The sequence below is a fragment of the Grampus griseus genome (genome assembly GCF_964374135.1).
Source record: "Grampus griseus genome assembly, chromosome: 12".
Taxonomy (NCBI): Eukaryota; Metazoa; Chordata; class Mammalia; order Artiodactyla; family Delphinidae; genus Grampus; species Grampus griseus.
The window spans coordinates 51,781,246-51,801,468 of NC_139006.1; the positions used below are offsets into that span (position 1 = coordinate 51,781,246).

The 20,223-nt window shown below is 42.2% G+C and overlaps 1 protein-coding gene across 1 annotated transcript in view; it reads right to left on the bottom strand.

Annotated features, from left to right (window-relative positions):
- TPGS2 (tubulin polyglutamylase complex subunit 2) overlaps positions 1 to 20,223 on the bottom strand; it is a 50,411-nt gene that overhangs the window by 17,383 nt on the left and 12,805 nt on the right. Inside the window, exon 2 of the mRNA XM_082668329.1 lies at positions 16,503 to 16,582. Within this exon, the coding sequence (XP_082524455.1) occupies positions 16,503 to 16,582 (80 nt within the window). The remainder of the gene's footprint in view (positions 1 to 16,502; positions 16,583 to 20,223) is intronic.

A 20,223-nucleotide genomic window follows, 5' to 3' on the forward strand; every position in this document is an offset into this window, starting at 1 on the left:
ACAAATGGCCAATTGTATGAAATTGGTAGATGAAACTGGTAAATGAAAAGATGCTCAACATCATTAATCATCAGGGAAATACAAATCAAAACCACAGTGAGATATCACTGCACACCTGTTAGAACGGCTATTATCAAAAGAGACAACAAATTAACAAGTGTTGGTGAGGATGTGGAGAAAAGGGTGCATTCGCTAGTGGAATGTAAATTCGTGCAGCCACTATGGAAAACAGTATGGAGGTTCCTGAAAAATTAAAAATATAACTACTATATGATCCAGCAATTCCACTCCTAGGTATTTATATGAAGGAAATAAAATCACTATCTTGAAAAGATATCTGCACCACTATGTTCACTGCAGCATTATTTACAGTACCCTAGATGTGGAAACAAGCTAAGTGTCCATCGATGGATGAATGGATAAAATATGGGGTGTGTGTGTGTGTGTGTGTATACACACACACACACACACACACACACACACACACAACAGAATATTATTCATCCATAAAAAAGGAAATCCTGACATTTGTGGCAACATGTATGAACCTTAAGGGCATTATGCTAAGTGAAGTAAGTCAGAGAAAGACAAATACTATATAACCTCACTAATATGTGGCATCTAAAAGAAAACTGAACTCATAACTACAGAGACTAGATTGGTGGTTGCCAGAGGTGGGGGGGTGCGGGTGAGCGAAATGAGTGAAGGTGGTCAAAAGGTACACACTTGCAGTTATAAGATAAACTAGTCTTGGGGATGTGATGTACAACAAGGTGATGACAGTTTACAATACTGTACTGTATATTTCAATGTTGCTAAGAGAGTAAATCTTTAAAGTTATTCATCACAAGAAAAAAAATCTGTTAACTCTTGAGATGGGTGTTAATTACACCTGTCATTTCACAACACATGTGTGTGTGTATATATATGTACACACACATATATATCAAATCATTATTTTGTAACATAAAACTAATAAAATGTTATATGTCAATTATATTGCAATAAAAATTAAACAACAAAAAAATGCTATTAGAGAGACAGAGCAGAGCCACCAGTTTGACCTCTTTTTTGCCTCACCTGATAAGGCAGAGTAGGTGTGTGTTCTGCTGTGGTAATGCCTCTCTGGAGAGTTAGCTGGAGAAAGGGGATCAAGGGAAGAAGAGGAGGAGACCTAGAGGAACGTGGTGTGAGAGGAGATCCTACACAAAATTTTGATGATGCTGGAGCAAAGCAATCACTTCTGTAAATTTCAGACCCATGCTCATAAATTATTTCCTGAAACAAATTATTGGCTCAATGAGAACATCTTAAAGGTAAAAAGTAAATACTTCTAGAGCATTTAATGCAATAAACCTAACAGTTCTGAAAGTTCTTAGAAAGTAAAGAAGCACAATAGGATATAAAAAAATATTTCATATGAACAACAAATCATCCAAACTGGTGTGGAAAGAACAAAGGAACAGCTTTGATTCCTTTTAGGAGGTACTAGGAGCACGCATTAAATTCTAAGTAACTCACATCTGTGCACATGTCTGGCCAGTCTTCTCTAGCCAATCAAACCACTGAGTACAGAAGGATGAGCTCTCCAATTACTTTTCTGACTTCTTATCATGTCTTATGTTTATACAGGTGGAGGGGCAATTTCCAAACTTTTTGATTATTGGACCTTTTTGAGATGTGCTACTGAACACTGCTTACATCAAGTTTGCTTTAGGTCATACTGTCAGTCAATTCCAGGTACCCAATGTGTGAGGAAGTTGAGTGTAGCAGTACGATCTGAATTTATTTCCCATTTCTGCCACTAGCTGAGTTACCCTGAGTGTCAAACTCTGTGAATCCAGGTTCAAGAATAATCTCTAAGATTGAGTCTACAAAACACTGGAGGTGGGAGGAGGTGGAAGCCTGGGAGGAAGAGAGATTAGGTAATCAGGGTAATTATTATGGTTTTAGGGAATAGCATCTTCAAGAACTATATGTGAGAAGCAAGCTTCAAGCTTGCAGGTAATTGTAAGCAGTTTTTATATTGTTAAATATAAAATAGTTGTCATTTTAATGAAACAGGTTTTGCATTTTCTTGATCTAAGAACTAAAATATGCATTCTGATCTTCTTTTGTTTTTTCTCTCTTCACCATCTAGTTCTCAATTTCAGAGATGAGTAACATAAAGAACTCTCTGACTCCTTGGGCTAACCATTTATTTTCCTGCTCATTAAGTTATTTGCAGTTTAGGGCTTTCTCCTAATGCCTCCAAGTATGACACATTCTCTGTGCTTTCCGAGAGAAAAAGTGTGTACACGGAATGCCTTTCTCCCATCCCTGGGACCCTAGCACAGGAAGCCTATAGCTGTCAGTGTTCTGACAAAGTTCTTGCTCCCTCTGTCATCCCCAAAGGCCAGCATCCAATGTGAGATTTTTGGTCACTAGTGCCATCTAGTGGTAGAGACAAGGAAACTACTGTCTGTAAGTCTTTCTTAACCCAGATTCCATGAGATCCAAGCCGAGATGGGCTGGTAGCCATTGTTCACCTTTAAGTTAGGCTGGAGAGTTTCAATAATAGTGACTATAACATTTATTACAGTATTGATTTCACTCAAGAAGGAAATTTTGGTAATACTTTATACTGGTATTTAAAAAATATTTGAAATTCATAAAAATAGAAAAAAACAGTGAAATAAAATATTTAATACAATTCAAATAATAACATAAACATGCAAAATGTCAAGTAAACCAAGTTAATAAAAAAACATTAAACCTGCATTGTCATTTTCATATAAATCAGCTGGGCCCAGCTGTGCGGCCTCCTTGCTGTAGCCTGCATGGTGGGCAGCCTGCATGGTAGGGCTTCCTTCTGAGTGTGGCTTTCAGGGCACCACTTTTAGGTGCTCCTACACCCTGGCCAGTAACTCAGAGTTGCTGCTGTTTTAATTTCTCTCCTGCACAGTGTGGGAAAAGACTGCTCTTCTGTGGAGAGTAATCTGCCCACTTCAGAGGGCTTCTCTTGCCAGATTCAGGCTCAGTCTCTATTTTGAGGGGATGAAAAAGAAGGGGAAGGAAGAAGACTGGAAGAAAGCAAATGGAAGTCGGGGTGTAAGGATTAGAGAGAGGATCTGGGAGAAAGTCAAGAAGGGAGAGGAACACTGCTGACCAGTGTTTGAAATAACAGTGGCATCAACATGGTATTGCAATCTCCCTGCACCCCAGTGATGATTCTGTCACATAACTCCCAACTTTTGATTTTCTTCCCCTCCTCCTGAGGAGGCTATCTACAATAGTTTCTTTAAGCTATGCTAGAAAGAGTCCACCACAAGCTGTGTTACTGCTTCATCAGCTGGACCGTAGAGCCACTCTGACGTTTTAGGAGTCGTCAGCTGGATTCCCAGAGAGCCTTCCTGGGCACTGCCTGAGCCTTGAGGGAAGGGGTAAGGGCCGTCCACAGCCTCCTGCTCACCTGCTGTACTTCTGAGAATCCTGTGGCCCACTGTTCCCTCACTTTCAGAGGCCACTTCACCAGGGAAGTGGGCTGGTGGGGAGGTGCAGGATCAGGTTGGCAAAGAGGCCAGGGGCCAGAGCATGGAAATTAATGTTTCTGTAGGTGCTTATCCACAGTGGACAGGCTTTCCATGAGTCCATTTGCAACAACAGCAGAGGAAGGGTTGCCCAGAATGCCCATCAATGAGGAGCACTAAAATCTAACTGGAAACGTGAGAGAGTGAGGACACCTGCATCTACTGAAACTCTTCTCAGGGAGGATGTCCCATGCAATGGAGGAAAACCCGAATGGGCTGTGGAGGGATGGGGTGAGATCCTCAGGAGAAGTCTCAAGTATATTCTCAAACTCTTTCCTAAGGAGAGGGGGAAGGCCTGGTTAACGAACCTTTGGTCTTGGTGGGGCAGGTATAACAGTTTGGGGACAGAGCTGAGTTGCCTAAGACGCAGAGCAGAGGCAGCATACTCTTCCCTAAATCCTTTCTCCACACAACCATCAGTCTCCCTCTAAAAATGCATGATAAAAAAGAATATAAATACTGGCCTGTCTGGGGCACCACATGTCTTGGTGAAACTCTATATAAGGCAGGTATCAGCCAAGACAACCTTCCGAACAGCAATGCCCCCAGGCGTAACTAGTCCTTAGGATCTTACAGACGGCGACATTAGTGGGGGAAGCCTTTGCACCTGTGGCCGCCTTGCTCCGGAGATGGTGGCTGTGGCGGCCTCACTCTCGGGACTCAACTAAGAACTGTTTATGGAAAAGAAGCTGGGTGACCTTGGGTAAGTTCCACACTCTTTCCTCCCTTTGTGTTTTACCTAATTCACTCATTCATTCAACATTTATTCGTGTCTGTTGTGGAATAAATACTGTGTTGGGCACTAGAAACAGAAAGGAATGAGGCAAGGTGCAGAGAAGACTGTGGCAGACACATGGGTTGCGTATTCAAATCCATCTTCCTCTACTTCCTCCTTGACAGAACACTCATTTTGTTTGAGATGGTAATGTGCCTGGTTGAATGCTTGTCTTCAGAACCTCCTCTGTAACTAGTGCTGGACATTAAAATGTAAACCCAAGTCCAATGACGGGGTTTCTAGGAAACTATCACTTCCCGATTAAAACGTGACAGGTATAGCTGGCAACATCCCTTACCTTTTCCCTGCCTTGAGCTTGGAGGTGACAGGTGGGGCCTTAGTGGTCGTTTGGCCACTATAAAGGAAAAGACCAAAAGAATTACAGAGATAATGGCTGAACACTGTCAGGGCCAATGAACAATTTACAACTGCTTACCTCAGATCTTGCTATGTAAGAACAGTTAACTACCATTTGTTTAAGCTATCCTTAGTTTAATATTATACCTCTTTGAGCCAAACATATTCCTACTTGATCCAGAGACAAATGTGTAACAGAGGAGTGTTGTGGATCTGTAGAGGCAGAGATAACTAGGAAGGAACAGTCAGAAGGCAGGGCAAGAATCAGGGAGGGTGGAGCTACAGAATCCAAGGGAGGAGATAGCTAGGTATAGGAGGGTGGTTAACAGCAAGAAATGCAGGAAAGATGTCAAGAGAGAAGATGGCTTTAACAATGAAGAGGCCCCTGGTGATTTTTGACACAGCGATGTCCACGGAATGGTGGCGGAGAAACAGAGGATGCAAAAGGGTGAAGTGACTGGGAAGTGAAGGAAGGGGGCAGTAATTTACACCAGGGGTCTCTGCCCTGCCACCTGGTTTTGTAAATAATGTTTAATCGGAGCCCTGTCACACCCATGCATTTTAGTACTATCCATCGTTGCTTTTAGTGCTACAATGGCCGATGAGTAGTTGAGATACAGACTGTACAGCCCACAGAGCCAAAAATATTTACTATGTGGTCCTTTAAAGAAATCATTTGCTGACCCCTGATTTAGACCATTTTCCTACATGCTTGGCTGTGCAAAGCAACAAATGGCCAAGCAGCCAGAGGGAGACGTAAGGTTGAAAGTTTTGTTTTTGTTTTTAATTTTAAAGAGATGGGGAAGACCCTCTAGGGCAGTTGTCGGTGCAGAGGGAGGAAGTGAGGCACTGGAGAGAGGGGCCTTACCTGTCACAGAAGAGCTACTGGGGCAGAGCGAGAGCACAATGTGAGGGGTTCCATAGTGAAAGGATGCTGTAGGCTGCTCTCTCCCACCAGGGGTGCTTAGAATAAATTCATAGCAGGGGCATGTGAGGGACACGTTTGCAAGAACGTTCAGAACCCACTCTCTTCTCTGCAGACTGTAGAAAAAGTGAGGCTAAAAAGAGAGGGGATATTCTGCCAAATTGTTTGGTCTCTTGGGCCATAGTTTCACCACCAGTAAATTGAATTTTTATCTGGGGACTGAAAAGTCTAACCAATCAAGAATTGTACAGCACTCTGCAACTATGAAATGTCACTGAAATGTTTAATAACAGAACGCTCCTGACCCCAGGATGCTGTGTGGATTAAGAGGCAGATGCTTTCATAGTGATGAAAAGCTTTGTGTAGACATTACGTCTTACTAACTACCATCATTACAAAAGGCAGGTAGCAGGCACAGTGAACATGAATCATGTAAGGGCACAAAACCAGGCAGTTTGAAACTGCCTTTTATTAAAATAAAAAGAGGTTGTGCATTTTTTTTCTCTAACCTTAGGAGACTGCAGCAGGTATACAGTCATTTAGGTTTTAGTTTCAACCTTTTCTTCTGCATTTGCAGCAAAGAATCACGAAATATTAGAAGTGGATGAATCCTTCAATAACACTAATGTCAAGGGCTCCAATCAAGATGGCAGAGTAGGATGTGGAACTCACCTCCTCCCACAAATACATCAAAAATGCATCTACAAATGGAACAATTCTCACAGAACACCTACTGAACACTAACAGAAGACCTCAAACCCCTTAAAGGACATGAAAGATCCCCATGTAACCGGGTAGAACGAAAGAAAGAAAAAAAAGACAAGACAAAAGGAAGCAGGATGGGACCTGTGCCGGGGGGCGGCGGGGAGAGCGGATAAAGAGGAAAGGTTCCTGCACGCTGGGAAGCCACTTCACCAGTGGGGAGATCAGCTGGGACAGAAGGGGAGCTTCAGAGGCTCATAGGAGAATGCAACAACCAGCTTGTAGCAGGCAGAACAGAGAGAGACTCGCACAGACAGTCCGCGCCACTGCCCTGTATGCCCCAGCATGGGACACGTCTGCTGGTATGGGCGGGGCTGGGTGCTGGAACTCAGGGTTTAGAGAACAGACCTGGGGAAAGGACTGTTGTTGGCTGCGCGGAGACAGCCTGAAGGAGGTGGAGTGTGGCATAGCTGGAACAGGGGTGTTCGCGGAAAAAGCCTGGGCCTGCCACAGAAGTGAAGCGTCGCTGTTAAGTGGTGCATGAAGGAAGGGGCGGGGCTGCCATTAAAGCCACCTTCTCCATGTGCCGGCCCCGCCTCCGCGGGCTCTGTGAGAGCATGCCCCAGCTGCTGCCTCGGGGGCACTGGGAGCATATGCCAGCGGGCTGCCCACTCACAGAGGTGGGGCTGAAACAATAGCTGAGCCCCAGGGGCCACGCACCTTAGGAAGTAGGGTTGAAATCTCACCCTGAGGTTGTGCGAGCCACAGATTTACACCTCCACCACTGGCTTTGTAAATTTAGTGCCTGCAGGACATCTGAGTAGACAGCAGGTGTGCCTACAGCTGCGATGGCTCTGGCTTAGCAGCTGTGGGCTTTGTGGGCATGCGCGTGGGGGTGCTGGGCTGGGCCAGGGTCTGAGCTGCCTCCATATCTGCCACAGTGGGTCCAAATGTGTGACTAATGAGGTCCTGGGACCTGACTTTGGTGGATCTGCACTGGTGGCCTTGTGAAAACAATGTCTGAGGGACACCAAGGTTGAGACGGGATTCCCAGGGTTGAGATGGCATTCCCAAGGTTGAGACAGGCCAAAGGCAGTGCCAACAGCAGTGTACTTTGTGAGCCCGCACAACAGGTGACAGGTGATACAACAAAGCACACTCACTGGTGAACAGCTCTGGCAGAGGAATACTTAGTGTCTCCTCTCCCAGTGGGAGGGCTCCAATCCCATCTATCTCACACTGCAGCTCATAAATGGATCTGGGGGCTTCTACTCCAACGAATAGGGAACAGACCCGGCCCCTGACAGGGCAGTGACAACCACAGAGCAAAGAGGAGGCCCCACTCAATATCCAGTGCAGGCTCTGGTCACCGTAACACCAGTCACTCCTCCTATCAAGGGGATAATGGCCAGCACATACTGAGGAAAGAGGTGGCAGACATCCACACTAAGAAGAGCCCTTGCACCAAAAAATATTATGCCCACACAGGCTATACAGGGATACTCCCACATAAAAGTAGCCCTCCAAGACCACAGTAGATAATTGTGTCTCCTAAACTCATAGAGCAAGAGAAATATAAGTAAAATGAAGCAGAAGAACCACTCCCAATTAAAAGATCAAGAGAATTCCCCTGAAAGAACAAACAATGAAACAGACCTCTTCAGTCTAATAGACACTGAGTTCAAAAAGGAGATAATAAAAATACTGAAGGAATTAAGAAGGACTATTGATAGAAATGCAGATTACTATAAAAAGGAACTACTGTAGAAACTATAAGGAGGGGCCAAGAAAAATTAGAAAATTCACTCGCCGAGATGAAAGCTGAGATAAAGGTAATGAATAGCAGAATGAATAGTGTGGAAGAATGAATAAGTGATTTGGAAGATAGAATAATGGAAATCACCCAATTAGAACAGCAGACAGAAAACTAAATGAAAAAAAATGAAAGCAGTATAAGACACCTATGGGATAATATAAAGCATGCCAATCTACAAATAATAGGGATCCCAGAGGAGAAGAAAGAGAAAAGGGGATTGAAAATGTATTTGAAGAATTATGGCTGAAAACTTCCCAAGCCTAAAGAAGGAAACAGATATCCAGGTAAAGGAAGCACAGACTGTCCCACACAAGGTAAATGCAAACAGACCTACACCCAGACATATTATAATAAAGATGACAAAAGTTAAAGATAGAGGGGCTTCCCTGGTGGCGCAGTGGTTGAGAGCCTGCCTGCCGATGCAGGGGACATGGGTTTGTGCCCCGGTCCGGGAAGATCCCACATGCCACGGAGTGGCTGGGCCCATGAGCCATGGCTGCTGAGCCTGCATGTCCGGAGCCTGTGCTCTGCAACGGGAGAGGCCACAACAGTGAGAGGCCCGCGTACCGCAAAAAAAAAAAAAAAAAAAAAAAAAAAAAAAAGAGAGGATTCTAAAGGCAGCAAGAGGAAAACAAAAAGTTAATTGCAAGGGAACCCCCATAAGGCTATCAGCTGATTTCTCTACAGAAAGATTGCAGGCCAGAAGGGAGTGGCAAGATATATTCAAAGTCCTGAATAGGAAAAAACTGCAACCTAGGATGCTATACCCAGCCAAATTATCATTTAGAATAGAAGGAGAGATAAAGACAAGCAAAAGTAAAAGAATACGGCAATGCTAAACCTACCCTGAACGAAATATTGAAAGGTCTTCTCTAAATAAAAAGAAGTAAGGATCTACAGGAAAGAGTAAATCACTTAAATAACCCAGTACACTGATTAAAACAAAAAATCAAAAAACTTCTGTGAAAGTGATGATTACCACAATGAACAGCAAAAGAATGAAAATGAAGATGTAAAAGAGGATCAAAATCATAAAATGTGGGGGAGAAGAGTAATAAAATGTAGATTTTTTTTTTTCCTAGAATGTGTTTGAGCCTATATGACTACCAGTCTAAGGCAGGTAGAGGGACTTCCCTGGTGGTGCAGTAGTTAAGAATTTGCCTGCCAATGCAGGGGACATGGTTTTGATCCCTGGTCTGGGAAGATCCCACATACCATAGAGCAACTAAGCTCGCCTGCTACAACTACTGAGCCTGTGAGCCACAACTACTGAGCCCGCGTGCCTGGAGCCCGTGCTCCACAACAAAAGAAACCACCGCAGTGAGAAGCCTGCACACATCAATGAAGAGTCCCCCCCCGCCACAACTAGAGAAAGCCCATGTGAAGCAACGAAGACCCAATACAGCCAAAATAAATGAATAAATAATTAATTAAAATAGATTTAAAAAAATAAGGCAAGTAGATATAGGAAGAGGTTAACATACTTGAAAACAGGGTAATCACAAAGCAAAAACATGCAATGGATTAAAAAAAAACAAAAAAAAGAGAACATGAGTATAATACAAAAGAAATTCATGAAACCACACAAAAAAGGCAAAACAAAAAGACAGGGACAAAGAAGAAATATAAAAGCAACGGGAAAATAAAATTTAAAATGGCAATAAATACGTATCTATCAATAATTACCTTAAATGTCAATGGACTAAATGCTCCAGTCAAAAGACACAGAGTGGTATATTGGATTAAAAAAACAAGAGCCTACATTATTCTGCCTACAAGAGACCCACTTTAGGGAAAAGGACACACAAAAATTGAAGTGAGGGGGTGGAAAAAGATATTTCATGCAAACAGAAATGACAAGAAAGTGGGGTTGCACTACTCATCATTTTGTCATCAGACAAAATAGACTTTAGAACAAAGGCTATAAGGAAAGATAAAGAAGGACAGTATATAATTATAAAAGGATCAATACAAGGAGAGGATATTATACTCATCAACATATATACACCCAATATAGGAGCACCCAAATACATAAAAAATTACTAACAGACATAAAGCGAGAAATTGATAGGAATACACTCACATCAATGGAAAGATCTTTGAGACAGAAAATCAACAAGGCAACAGACATCTTAAATGATACAATAGCATAGTTAGACTTAATTGATTTTTTCAGGACATTACATCCAAAAAAAGCAGAATACACATTCTTTTCAAGTGCACAAGGAACATTCTCTAGGATTGACCACACACTAGGACACAAAACAAGCCTCAACAAATTTAAGAGTATAAAAACTATTTCAAGCATCTTTTCTGACCACGACAGCATGAAACTAGAAATCAATACAGAAAAAGAAATGACCAAAAAAAACCCAATTACATGGAGACTAAACAACATGCTTTTTAAAAACCAATGGGTCAATGATTAATTTAAAGAAGAAATTAAAAAATACCTTGAGGCAAATGACAATGAAAACACAACTATACAAAATCTATGGGATGCAGCAAAAGCAGTTCTTAGAGTGAATTTCATAGCAACACAGGCCTTTAAGAAAGAAGAAAAGTCTCAAATAAACAACCTAACCCAACATCTAAAAGAATTAGAAAAAGAGGAACAAAACAAAACCTAAAGTCAGCAGAAGGAAGGAGCTAATAAAGTTCAGAGAGGAAATAAATAGAGATTAAAAAACAATAGAAAAAAAACTCAATAAAATCCAAGAGCTGGTTCTCCGAAAGGGCAAACAAAATTGACAAATCTCTGGCCAGGCTCACCAAGAAGAAAAGAGAGAAGACTCAAATAAACAAAATAAGAAATGAAAGAGCAAAAATCACAACTGACACCTCAGAAATACAAAAAACTACAAGTGAACAATTAATATATCAATTATATGAACAATTATACATCAACAAATTCGACAACTTAGAAGAAACGGACAACTGTCTAGAAACACCCAGCCCACCAAAACTGAATCAAGAAGAAACAGATAACTTGAACAGACTGATGATTAGAAGTGAAACAGAATCTGTAATTAAAAAAAAAAACACCTCCCTACAAAAGTCCAGGGCTAGATGGCTTCACAGGCAAATTCTACCAAACATACAAGGAAGAACTTATACTGATCCTTCTCAAACTCTTCCAAAAGACTGAATAGGCAGGAACACTCCTGAAGACATTCTAGGAAGTCACCACGACCCTGATGTCAAAACCAGACAAAGACACTACAAAAAGAGAAAATTACGGGCCAATATCTTTGATGAATATAGATGCAAAAATTATCAACAAAATATTAGCAAACCCAATCCAACAACACATAAAAAAGATCATATACCACAACCAAGTTGGATTCATCCCAGGGTCGCAAGGATGGTTCCAGCAAACACAAACCAATCAATGTGATTTGCGTGTGTTGAATGACATGATACACCACATAACAAAAGACAAAAACCACATGATCATCTCAATAGATGAAGAAAAAGCATTTGATAAAATTCAACATCGATTTAGGATAAAAGCTCTTACAAAAGTGGGTACAGAGAGAACATATTTCAACATAATACAGTAAGTCCCCGACATACGAACCTTCAAGTTGCGAACTTTCAAAGATGCAAACATGCATTTGCATGTCCAATCACATAAATTATTCTATTTGAGGAGGCACCGTTAGTTTTTGAGGCACAGGACCTGAACATAGGATGGTACACAAAGGCTGCAGGAGCCATTCAGAATGCAATCCAGTGCTACTGGGCCATCTATGACGAGAAAAAAAGAGGTACTATCCAGACATCACTGGATCATTTTTTCAAGAAGGTGGATAGAATTGAATCCAGCAAAAAGCCAGAACCTGTGCCATCAACATCAGGTATGAGTGAAATTGCAGCTTGCCCTTGTCTCCTATTGCTGATGATCCTTCAGCTCTAACATCTCCCACCTCCTCTTCCTCCTCCAGTCAGTAACTCTTCTTGCCTGTTCACTTGATGCCAGCCCCGTATGCCAGCTGTTGTACTGTACTACATTACTTTTCAAGGTACTGTAAGATTTAAAATGTTTTCTTTATTTTTTGTGTTTGTTTGTTTTTTATGTATGTATTATTTGTGTGAAAAGTATTATAAACCTATTATAGTACAGTACCATATAGCTGATTGTGTTAGTTGGGTACCTAGGCTAACTTTGTTGAACTTATGAACAAATTGGACTTACAAACTCGCTCTTGGAATGGAACTTGTTCATATGTAGGGGACTTACTGTAAAAGCTATTTACGACAAACCCACAGCCGATATAATACTCAATGGTGAAAAGTCGAAAGCTTTCCTGCTAAATTCTGGAACAAGACAAGGATGCTCACTCTCACCACTTCTCTTCAACATAGTATTGGAAGTCCTAGCCACAGCAATCAGACAAGAAAAAGAAATAAAAGGTATTCAAATTGGTAGGGAAGAGGTAGATTAACATACAGGAATCAGTTGCATTTCTTTACACTAACAATGAAATATCAGAAAGGGAATGTAAACAGTCCGTTTTAAAATCACATCCAAAAAAAAAAAATAGGAATAAACCTCACCAAGGAGGTGAAAAACTTATATGCTGAGAACTACAAAACACTAGTAAAGGAAACTGAAGATGATTCAAAGAAATGGAAAGATATCCCATGCTCTTGGATTAGAAGAATTAATATTGTTAAAATGGCCATACCACCCAAAGCAATCTACAGATTCAATGTGATCTCCATCAAATTACCCATGACATTTTTCACAGAACTGGAACAAATCATCCTAAAATTTATATGGAACCATAAAAGACCCAGAATTGCCAAAGCAATCCTAAGGAAAAAGAACAAAGCAGGAGGCATAACCCTCCCAGACTTCAGACAATACTACAAAGCTATAGCAATCAAAACAGCATAGGACTGGCACAAAAACAGACATATGGATCAATGGAACAGAATAGAGAGCCCAGAGATAAACCCACACACCTACAGACAATCTTCAACAAAAGAGGCAAGAATATATAATGGGGTAAAGACAGTCTCTTCAGCAAGTGGTATTGGAAAAGTGGGACAGCCAGCCACATGTAAATCAATGATTTTAGAACATACCCTCACACCATACATAAAAATAAACTCAAAATGGCTTAAAGACTTTATAAGACATGACACCACAAAACTCCTAGAAGAGAATATAGGCAAAACATTCTCTGACATAAATCCACCAATGTTTTCTCAGGTCAGTCTCCCAAAACAATAGAAATAAAAGCAAAAATAAATAAATGGAACCTAATCAAACTTACAAGCTTTTGCACAGCAAAGGAAACCATAAACAGAATGAAAAGGCAACCTACGGACTGGGAGAAAATATTTGTAAATGATGTGACTGACAGGCCTTTATTTCCAAAATATACAAACAGCTCATACAACTCAATAACAAAAAAACAAACAACCCAATCGAAAAACGGCCAGAACACCTAAATTGACATTTCTCCAAAGAAGACCTACAGATGGCCAAGAGGCACATGAAAAGCTGCTCAACATCACTAATTATTAGAGAAATGCAAATCAAAACTACAATGAGGTACCACCTCACACTAGTTAGAATGGCCATTATCAAAAAGTCTCCAGGGCTTCCCTGGTGGCACAGTGCTTAAGAATCCGCCTGCCAAGGCAGGGGACAGGGGTTCAAGCCCTGTTCTGGGAAGATCCCACATGCCGCGGAGCAACTAAGCCCGTGCACCACAACTACTGAGCCTGTGCTCTAGAGCCCGTGAGCCACAACTACTGAGCCTGCGTGCCACAACTACTGAAGCCCACGCGCCTAGAGCCCGTGCTGCACAACAAGACAAACCACCGCAATGAGAAGCCTGCGCACCACAATGAAGTGTAGCCCTCACTTGCCGCAACTAGAGAAAGCCAGCGCGCAGCGACAAAGACCCAATGCAGCCAAAAATTAAAAAAAAAAGTCTACAAATAATAAATGTTGGAGATGGGGGTGGAGAAAAGAGAACCCTCTTACACTGCTGGTGGGAATGTAAATTGGTGCAGCCATTATGGAAAACAGTATGGAGAGTCCTCAAAAAATTAAAAATTGAGTTGCCATATGATCTAGCAATCCCACTCCTGGGCATATACGCAGACAAAAATATAATTCAAAAACTACATGCACCCCTATGTTTATAGCAGCACTATCTACAATAGCCAAGACATGGAAACAACCTAAATGTCCATTGACAGATGAATGGATAAAGAAGATGTGGTGTGTATGTGTGTCTATATGTATATATATAGAGAGAGAGACACACACACACATACATACACACAATGGAATATTACTTGGCCACAAATAATGAAATAATGCCATTTGCAGCAATGTGGATGGACCTAGAGATTATCATATCAGTCAGAAAAAGAAAGACAAATATCATATGGTATCACTTATATGTGGAATCTAAAATACGACACAAATGAACATATCTATGAAACAGAAACAGCCTCACAGACATAGAGAACAGATTGCCAACGGGGGAGGCAAGGGGGGAGAGAAGAACTGGGAGTTTGGGATTAGCAGATGCAAACTAGTGTATCTAGGATGGATAAACAACAAGGTCCTACTGTACAGCACAGGGAACCATTCTCAATATCCTGTTATAAACCATAATGGAAAAGAATATGAAAAAGAATATATATGTATAACTGAGTCACTTTGCTGAACAGCAGAAATGAACACAACATTGTAAATCAACTATACTTCAATAAAATTAAAAAAAAAATAACACTAATGTCAAACCATTTATTTTATGGATGATGAACAGGGGACACAGAGAAGTTATGATATTTAGCCAAGGGCCTGAGCTGGCACAAGACTCCTACTCTAGGCTGTTTTCCTCACATCAGTGCCTCTAGCCTTACCATTATCTTATCTCAGTGGGTTTCCCAGGGCAGAGGCAGTGGGCCTCTTCTTGGAAGGAAAAAATATTATCTGGCTATATAGATGCATCTGTAGACAGCAGGTTTACCACATGATGGCTGTGCTCTGGCTGGGCCGTCTCCAAGGACACAGTTCTCAAGGGTCAGTCCCCTAGAGAAGGGACTTACCAGCTCCTTGGGGCCCTCCTGCTCCTCTGGTACAGGTACTTCTGGGAGCAGGCACGAGTCAGAGGGGCCCTGCCTAGCTTGCTCCTGTGGAAATGTGCTCTTCAGTTAACCCTCGGGTGAAGAAGTGGGGCGGGTGAATTTCAGACCAAAACTTCTGCTCTCCATTGCTTAAATGACAAAACGGCACATAGTATATTGCCTCTAGTTTGAATGTAAAAAAAAAAAATCATACAAAAACATGTTCTTAAGGTTTATGGGGTTACAAGCCCCTTTCAGAATCTAAAGATCTTTCCACAGAAAAATGTACATACTTCATAAATTAACACATATTTCAAGGAGTCCATGGACCACTTTCCATTCATGGGCAGAAATCTGACTTCTCTACTTAAAACATTTCAGGGGCTCCCCTTTTCTCCCAAGATAAAGAACGAAATCCTGATGATCTACGAAGCCCTGCATGTCCTGGTCCTTGTCAACCTCTCTCCCTTGCTCTCCTGTGCTCTAGCCACATGGACCTTCCTTATACTCTCGAAAAATGTAATCCTTCCTATCTTGAAGCCTTCACACAGGCTAAAAGCCCCTTATTCCCAGATCTCACCTATCTGGTTAACAACTTCTCAAAACTTCTTTGGGAAAAACGTTTCTCAACCTCCAGACTAGGTCAGGCCTCCTGACAATGCTCCCTTTACCTCTCTTTCACAGAACTTGATCTGCTTTGTAATTATATTTGGAATGACTTATACTATGCCTTAGACAGTAAGATCAAGAGGTAAGACACTGTGCTCTTTTTTGATTATCACTGACTCTCCAGGACTCAACCTCAAGCACAATACCTGGCCCATTTTAGGGGCCTAAAACGTTTATTGAATAAATGAATGAATGGAAGTTCAGAGGAGGGTTGGAAAGCATTCACTTTTAATCTGGTTAGTATTGATACTTCTCTGCAACATTTAACCACGTTCTGCCCCACACACTTATTAATACTTAATTCTTCCTTTCCTTGCTGGATTTCAGCTTTGTTGTATATACAACTTCAAACGTTCCATTGCCTCCATACGACAGGCTCAGAGGAGCTGCTCTGTGTTGGGGAGATGGCATGGAATGGAAGGGAGTGTTAAACGGCCTGAACAGGAACAGAGAGAAAGGTGAACCCTACCTTGAAGGTGGCTGTGGCCTGAGATAAGAATAGGTTTCCTGTCCAATCTTTCTTTCTCAGGGGCATTTGAGTTGACCTCCCTTTGCTGGGAGGTGAGGATTCAATAGGGCAACACTTACTTGTTCCCATGAAGAAATCATATGACGTTCAGCAGGCGCCTTTTCTATGATGGTCACTTCTGTCACACCTGGGGACGATTCTGAAAGAGGAAAGAGAGAGTCTGTAGAGTTTCAGTTGGTCCATTCTCACGTATTTCTACACTAGAGGTTGACTAGCTCTTGAAGACTGCTCTAGGAATACCAGATCCCTCTGAGGAGCATTTATTACCCCTGTGATAAAAGCAATTGGTCCCTCAAAGGCACTTGGTCCCATAACCTAAGACCATGTAGTCTTCCTGGTAATAATTATGCCAGTATCCTTTCTATGCATCATAAAGTTTCCCTTAAGTTTTCAGAAGGCTCAAATCTTGGGATGCAGCAATAGTCCAATATACCAGCTAAGAATTCTGGACTCCACCTATCCTAGTCTTGCTTTATGCATTCACTAGTTGTGTAACCTTACATGAGTGCTCACTTCCCTTTGCATTTAGTAAGACAAGAATTACAATAATACTTTCCTTGATAAGCGAAGCAGAGGAAACAGAAATGAAGGTGCTTTGGAAAAGCAAAAAGTACCATATATACAATTTTTTTTCTGCCTTCTGTTCAGTGTTCTTCCTAATATGTTCGGAAGCATGGTACTGTGGTAGAAAACCACTGTGAGCTTCAAGCCATTTGACCTGGGGTGAGTCCTTGCTATCCCCATGATTGGTTAGGATGGAAGACACTGTCTTGGCCCTTCAAGGGTGGTCCTATTTGGCACTGTTCCACGAAAGCCAAGATAGTGACTAATAAATGTCATTATTCAATTTTACAGCAAGGACACTGAGCCTGAGAGGTAAAGCCACAAAGCCAAGCCTCTGACTCCAAGTATGGGTCTAGTTGAGAAATGAAGAGCATGTGCAGAAGTCACTACATGCCCCTTGGCACAGCCCTTTAAAGCAGTAATCCTATGCAAATGCAGAGACTAGCTTTAATCAGTCTTAGCATCCTACCGCTCCACCTGCAGTGGGACAGAATATAGAATTCCTTGCCAACAAACCAGCTGGTTACATAGGGATGTCATCTGACTGTACTCACAGGGTAATCTGGTGTCTAGGGTTGCAAGAGGACACACAGCTAATGTAAGTGCCTGACATTAAGTTTTGCCGAGGCATCCATTTCAAATACATCCATCTTGAATAAACAAATTGCCACAGTAGCTGTATGACACAGCTACTAACTAAGTAACTAGGTAAGGAACCAGGCCACCCCCACCTATGGAGTTCCCCTTTCAGAAAGCCCTGGGTAACGGACCACTTGAGTGGTCACCCACCTTTTCCCTTCTCATGCCCTAATTCTTGCTCTTATGTTTTAAATTCACCAATAAAGAGTGAACCCACAAAACCCTAGACACCAAGTCCTTGGACCCTAATAAAGACAAAGACCCAGCTCTGCTTGCTCACTCCCAGCTACCTGGCTGTGTGGCCCTGGGCATACCATGTATCCTCCAGGACCTGTGCGTAATAAAAAAATTTTTTTCAAAGTTCCCTGACAGTTGTTGCTGAGGTGTATCTTCAATCATAATAAAAACCACAACGGCTGGTCCAGCCACAACATCAGCTCCAGTCAGGGAAATGTCTGTAGAGCTCATCCAAGTAGTACAGACCTAGGTGAGTGCCTCAGGTACTCCTAGCCAACAGCGTCACTATCAATAAGCTGAGACAGACACAACACACCCTTCTTCAGTTTATAACAGACCTACGTGGAGGGGCTACAGGCTCAGACAGAACTGCTGTGATACACTTCAGATGAGAACATTTCACTTTCAACCTCTGAACACCTCCGGGATAGGACAACTGGTCAACATACTGACTTTAAGAACTTTCATATAACAAGTTGCTTAGGAAGTACCTGCTGCAGAGACCCCGCTACCCAATACTTCAGCACTGATAAGGAGGAGGTGCTGGGGATGAGGAAGAGAGGGACGCACAATAAATTCCATTTGTATAATGCTCTACTTCTGGGAACTGGTACAAGTTATCTCATTTACTCTTTCAACAATCGTGTGAAGCAGGCATCGTGACTTTATTTTAAAGATAAGGAAACAGGCTCAGCAATACTAAATAATCTCACAGAACTAAATCTCTGACCACAGCCTCAGATACCAAGCCTAATGCTTTTGCTACCATGTTGCCTTAGTAGCTAATTCCAACATGAAGGGAAGTTTTCCCCTCACCACCGGCTGGGTGTCCTACAATTCAACACAATCCTGACGCTATCTACCAGAAGGCATCAGATCCCACAGGTTAAGAGCTCAGTTCCACAAACCTGCCCTTACTTCAGATGCTAATTGCAGGTCCAGGGTGTTACCTGTGCTTCTGACAGACTAGCTATAAATCAGGGGTTCCTATGATCCCCTCCTTGGGTTTGATAAGTTTGCTAGAGAAGTCAGGAAACCCCTTTACTCACCAGGTTGCTGGTTTATTATAAAGGATATTACAGATCAACAGGGAGATAAGATACATAGGGCAAGGTCCTGAACAAAGGGGCTTCTGTCCTCGTTGAGTTTGGGGCCTGGCACAGTGGCATGAGGAAGTGTCTGGCTAACCAGTCTGGAAGCTCTCTGCACCCTCTCCTTTTGGTTTTTTACCGAGGCTTCATTACATAGGCATACTTGATTAAATAACTGGTCCGTTGGCAAATGACTCAACCTCCAGCCTCTCTCCCCTCCCTGGAAATCAGGTGGGGGAGTGAAAGTTCCAACCCTCTAATCCTGGTTGGTTCCCTTGGGAACCAGCCCCATCTTTAGGTTACCCAAGAACTTTCCAAAAGTCACCTAATTAACATAACAAAAGACACATTCTCTCCTACCACTTAGGAAATTCGAGGGGTTTTAGGAACTCTGCCTGAAACAGGGATGAAGTCTAAATATATGTTTATTATAAATCATAATACTACAGATAACCAAAAACATCATGAGGATGTTTAGAAAGCAATAGCAATAACAAGTTGTGTTTGGTTTATTAATATGCTACATGAGAAGTAGTATCTGACTAGATATAGCCATCCCTACTCTCCTGCCTTTGTGACCAATGACAAGCATTTGTGAGCTGCCTGGCTGGAATAATCTGTATGGCAGAGTATGAAATGAAATACTGAATGAAGATATGAAGGTCAGGGCTTCAGACACAGCACAGTCTGCTCTAGGTAACTATGACATGCCACAGATGAAAACTCTCTGTGGTAGCCTACTCCAAAGTTGGGTGCTATCACTTCCTTCCTTCACTCCCTGCCCACACCAGTTCTCCAATGAAAGGTGAAGTCTATTTCTCTGCCTCTGTGAAGAGACGTTAACAGGGGTTAGCCTGTGACTGCCCTGACCAATAAAATATGGCGAAGAGACACCATGCAAGTTTTGGACTTCAAGAGGACTGTTAGGTTCCCGTTTCCTCTTTTTGCTCTGGGCCATCACATACTAAATCCAAGCTACTCTTCTGGACAGAGAGGCCATGCTGAGGAGCACGGAGGGGCCGGACATGTGAGTGCAGAAGCCATCTTGGACTTCCAGCCTAGTTGAGCCATCAGATAATTCCAGCCCCATCTGCTATCTCATTGCATACACCTGAGAGACTCGAAATGAGAATAGTCCCACCTGGGCCTAGTCAACCCACAGGACTGGGAGAGACAGTAAACTGCTGTTTCAAACCACTGTTTTGGGGTGGTTTGTTACCCAGGAATAAATAACTGGAACAGACTGCCT